Raw genomic sequence first — 5,371 nt, 5'->3', positions numbered from 1 at the left:
ACACTTGGGACACTTGAGGGTACCCAAGTCAGGGGAGTGTTGAATGGGATGCAAATGGGTTTGTGGTGGTTTCGTTGAGGGGATTTGAGGGATTAATAAAGACCGTGGAAATCCCTTCTGGAACTGAGTGTGGATGTGCTGAATAAGCAAAGGAGTGTGTGGGAGACACTTGGGACACTTGAGGGTACCCAAGTCAGGGGAGTGTTGAATGGGATGCAAATGGGTTTGTGGTGGTTTCGTTGAGGGGATTTGAGGGATTAATAAAGACCGTGGAAATCCCTTCTGGAACTGAGTGTGGATGTGCTGAATAAGCAAAGGAGTGTGTGGGAGACACTTGGGACACTTGAGGGTACCCAAGTCAGGGGAGTGTTGAATGGGATGCAAATGGGTTTGTGGTGGTTTCGTTGAGGGGATTTGAGGGATTAATAAAGACCGTGGAAATCCCTTCTGGAACTGAGTGTGGATGTGCTGAATAAGCAAAGGAGTGTGTGGGAGACACTTGGGACACATGGGTGTCCCCAGGTGGGTGTTGTGGGTGGGTGCAGGTGTGGTGCTCACCTGGGTTTCCATTTTGGAACCAAAAATGAGTGGGAGGCAAATGGATTTGGGAAGGTTTTGTTGAGGGATTAATAAAGACCATAGAAATCCCTTCTGGAGCTGGGTATGGATGTGCAAAGGGAGCAAAAGTGTGTGGGGAAGATATTCAGGACACATAAGGGTCCTCAGGTGATGCAAGGGAGTGGTCTGAGGGTGCAGCTGTGATGCTCACCTGGTTTCCTTTTGGAAATGGAACCAGAAATGAGTGGGATGCAAATGGATTTGTGAAGGTTTCGTTGAGGGATTAATGAAGACCATGGAAATCCCTTCTGGGTGCAGAGGAAGCAGAAGAATATGTGGGGAAGACACTTGGGACATATGAGGGTGCCCAGGTGCTGCAGGGGAGTGTTGTGAGTGGGGGCAGGTGTGGTGCAGGTTTTCCTTTTGGAACCAAAAATGAGTGGGATGCAAATGGATTTGTGGAGGTTTCATTGAGGCATTAATGAAGACCCTGGAAATCCCTTCTGGAGTTGAGGGTGGATGTGCTGAGGAAGCAGAAGAGTGTGTGGGAGACACTTGGGACACATGGGTGTCCCCAGGTGTGTGCTGTGGGTGGGTGCAGGTGTGGAGCTGACCTGGTGTCTCTGTCTGGCCCTGCAGCCCCCCCCACGGTGCGGATCGTGCACTCAGGCTTGGCCTGCAACATCGAGGAGGAGAGATACTCCGAGAGGGTCTACACCATCCGTGAGGGAGAGACACTGGAGCTGACCTGCCTGGTCACAGGACATCCTCGGCCACAGGTGAGTCCCCACCGTGCCCTGGGGCACTGCCACTGCCTCCACACCTCTCTGAGCATCTACAAGTTGGTTTCATCTGCTGAGACTAGGTTGGTGTGAGGGCTCAGCCATATGAGGAGATGCTGAGGGCACTTGGTGTGTTCAGCCTGGAGAAGAGGCTCAGGTGAGACCTCATGCCTGGATATAACTTCTTCATGGGAGGAAGTAGAGGGTCAGCACTGACCTCTTCTCTCTGCAACCAGTGACCTGAGGGAATGGCCTGAAATTGTGTCAGGGGAGGGTTAGATTGGATACTGGGAGAAGGTTCTTCCCCCAGAAGGTGTTTGGGCACTGAAAAAGATGAGCTTTAAGCTCCCTCCCAACCCAATCCATTCCATGATCACTCCCTTTCACCACTCAAATTCCCAGCAGGCAGGGAGCATGTCCCCAGGGCCACACACCCCATGGAGCAGCAGCATCTGTCCTGGCTCTGCTGTTGGTGCAGAAGCACCAAGCTGAGGAAGCAGAAGGGATCTCCTGGAAGCCTCTCAAATGCAGGAGGAGTAGCTCCTTGTTGGCAGAGTGGCCATCAGCACAGCACTCCACTCCTCCAAGTGGGAAGCAAACACAGGAAAACAGAGGCAGGGAGAAAATGTTGGGGCTTCTAAAAGCAGCTCCTCCCCTGCTTTGCTTCCTGGGAGAGACAAGGACCTGCCACACTCTTCACACACAACCAGCACTCAGTGCACGTCTCAGCCCTTGATTTGAGGGGCTAGAATGACATGGTCTGCTAGCACTGCATGGGAGAAGGGTGGGAAGAGGCATGTGAGGAGGTGGAATCTTGTTAAGACGTGTTGCAGCCTCAAAATAGGCAAAATCCTCACAGCTCTCAGATGGCTGATGACGTGTGGCTGCAGCAGCTGCTGCTTCCACTGATTCCCTTCCACTGACTTGGCTGGGGCAGGGGGACAAGTGTGGGGACACCAGCACTTGCTGGATAGCATTGGGTGTGCTGGTAGGGACAGAGGGGACACCCTGCAGCCACGGGGAAGTGACTGGACGAGGCCTCGGGCATTGCTCTCCCTCCACTCAGCACATTTTGCATCTCAGAACATGCTGATCCAGCCAGGATAAGGTAACCTGAGGTGTGACAGCACATGGAGGTGACACATGGGGAAAAACCCACCCAGAGCAAAGAAAGCTTCAATGAGGACGAGGTTATGCTGACAAACAAGGTCTTTATAGAGCCAGAGTCAGAGAGGTTGGAAAAGCTCTTTAAGATCATTGAGTCCAACCATTCCCCCAGCACTGCCAAGGCCACCACTAACCATGTCTCCAAGAGCCACATCCACATCGCTCTTAAATCCTTCCAGGGATGGTGACTCCATCACTGCCCTGGGCAGGGCTTGACAATTCTTCCATTAATAAATTGTTCCTGTTATCCAGTCTAAACCTCCCCTGGCATGACTTGAGTCTGTTTCCCATTGTCCTATCACTTCTTCCTAGGGGAAAAAGCCTGAGCTCCACCTGGCTCCAACCTCCTTCCAGGTAGTTATCAGCCCTTAGTGGACAGCCAGGAATGCTAAATCCTGTGCTCATTCAGATGTTGCTTCCTCTGAGCTCCATTATCCAAAGGTCACTCCTCACCTTGGCAGTCACAGTCATTGCTGCCACTGGCCCAGCACAGGTGAGAGGTGCCAAGGAAGGTCAGGACAAGCCACATCCCTCCATGGACTGTGCAGGAGAGTGTCACTAGTGTCAATAAGATGTCACCTAGTAGCTACATAAAGCAGCAAATCACTTCTTGGTGTCACAGGGACACAAAGCCTTTGGACATTCCTTCTCTTATCAACTGGTTCCTGGGCTAACACTTGTTAAAAGACAAGTCCCAAGGGTGAAACTGCCCCAGACAGGAAAGAACATTCCAAGATTTCATTCAAAACCCCAAACCAACCTCTGGGCAAGATCCCGAAGCAGCAGTTTATGGCAAACAGGGGCTGTATTTGCCCACCCACTGCTAGCCTCACCTGAGTGGGGATGAGGCACTTGAAAACTTCATCAAGGGAAATGATTTCCATGGCAACTAATGGCTCATTTAAGAGCTGAAGTGCTGTGTATCAGGATGGTGGGAATCAGGAATAACAGTGATGAGCAAGTGCTGTGTATCAAATCATTCCATGGAGAACAAGCAGATATGCAATGATGTGTTGGGTGCTCAGAGCTTTCAGTATCATTAGGAGTGAGGCTAAGCTCTGGGAATCAACAGTGCAATTGCTTGTGATTCTCCTCCCTTGCAATAATTCTTGTATCTTTCTATTACTCTCCGCCAAATCCTCATGGATATTTGTTGTCCATTCAAACTGAAAACTGCTTCAAACTTCCTTCTAGTCTAACCAATGTCAATGAGGATTTGGGGGATATCAATTGAGTACATGAATTTCCCTGTCTCCACCTGCCTGGAACTAAGCAGAGGAAGAATTTGGTGCCATGTGGAGGGAAGGCAGGAAAGAGGAAACCTGAAAATGTGTTTTCAAAGCAAAGCCCCCCCAGAGTGGTGTCCCTGAAGATCACTTGGAGCAGATCACAGAGACATCCATGAGTCATGACCCAACAAGGATGTGTTGGGTGCTCAGAGCTTCCAGTGTCATTAGGGTGAGGCTAAAACTTGGGACTCAGCACTGGAATTGTGTGTGATTTTCCTTCCTTGTGATAATTCCTGCATCCTTTTCTCATTCTCCCCCAAATCCTCATGGATGCTGTTGCATTTTCAAATTGAAAACTGTTTCAAATTTCCTTCTAGTCTAATCAATATCAATTGATAGCAATTAAGACATGAATTTCGCTGCCTCCACCTTCCTGGAAGTAATCAGAGGGAGAATTTTGAGGCATGTGGAAGGAAGACAGCAAAAAAGAACTCTGAAGATGTGTTTTCAAAGCAAAGTCCCCCCAGAGTGGTGTCACTGCAGGATGACTTGGAGCAGATCACAGAGAAACCCACGACTCATTGGCCCTTACACAACTACATCCATTGATCCAAAACTTAAAAGCAATGCCTGGAAAGACAAAAAGAAAGGCATCAATGTGCAGCTTGGTAAAGCACACAGGAGGCCTGACATGAGAGGGGAAAAAGGAAAACAGTCATTCCTCACCTCAGAGTTCTACCTGCAGGGGATACCCAGCCCAGGCAGCCTTGAATTCCACAGGATGTCATGTCATAGATATCCCAGGATGGTTTGGGTTGGAAGGAACTTAAAGCTCATCTCATCCCACCCCCTGCCATGGGCAGGGACACCTTCCACCAGCCCAGGTTGCTCCAAGCCCCATCCAACCTGGCATGGAACACTCCCAGGGATGGAGCAGCCACAGCTTCTCTGGAAATTCCATCTACAGACAGTGTCAAGAAGTCTGTGATTCCACAGAATTATGGAATCATAGAATGGTTTGGGTTGGAAGGGCCTTAAAGCTTATCCAATTCCACCCCCTGCAATGGGCAGTGACACCCTGCACTAGTGCAGGTTGCTCCAAGCCCCATCCAACCTGGCCTGGAATAGTCCCAGGGATGGAGCAGCCACAGCTGCTCTGGGCAACCTGTGCCAATGTCTCACCACCCTCACAGGGAATTCCTTCCCAATATCCCATCTGTCCCTGCCCTCTGGCTGTGGGAAGCCATTCCCTGTGTCCTGTGCCTCCATACCTTGTCCCTAAGTCCCTCTGCAGCTCTGTTGGGGTCCCTTTAGTCTTACACCTCTTCCAACAAGCAGCCACCATCTTAACAGTTGAATTTATCACAGAATCATAGAATCAACCGGGTTGGAAGAGATTTACTTCAAAGATTGTTTGAGTCCAAATTGCTGAAGTCCAGGTAGACTATATCCACAGCCTTCCCCTCATCCATCAGGCAGGTCTCCTGATCATAAAAGGAGATCAGTTTGGTCAGACAGGACCTGCCCTTCCTAAACCCATGCTGGCTGGGTCTGATGTCTTGTCTATCCTGTAGGTGCTGTGTGATCGCACTTAGGATGATCTGCTCCATGACTTTGCCAGACACTGAGGTCAGG

At 50.2% G+C, this 5,371-nt stretch overlaps 1 protein-coding gene across 1 annotated transcript in view; it reads left to right on the top strand.

Moving 5' to 3' along the window:
- Window positions 1–1,197: 1,197 nt before the first annotated feature.
- The window catches only part of MDGA2 (MAM domain containing glycosylphosphatidylinositol anchor 2), a gene marked incomplete at both ends in the record, with an annotated part of 76,137 nt that continues 71,963 nt past the window's right edge, over window positions 1,198–5,371 (top strand). Inside the window, one exon of the mRNA XM_009076211.1 lies at window positions 1,198–1,337. Within this exon, the coding sequence (XP_009074459.1) occupies window positions 1,198–1,337 (140 nt within the window). The remainder of the gene's footprint in view (window positions 1,338–5,371) is intronic.

The sequence above is a fragment of the Acanthisitta chloris genome, unplaced genomic scaffold (genome assembly GCF_000695815.1).
Source record: "Acanthisitta chloris isolate BGI_N310 unplaced genomic scaffold, ASM69581v1 scaffold2436, whole genome shotgun sequence".
Classification (NCBI taxonomy): domain Eukaryota; kingdom Metazoa; phylum Chordata; class Aves; order Passeriformes; family Acanthisittidae; genus Acanthisitta; species Acanthisitta chloris.
Note: the sequence above shows the minus strand (reverse complement) of the source record. Positions and strands in the feature narration are given on the sequence as shown.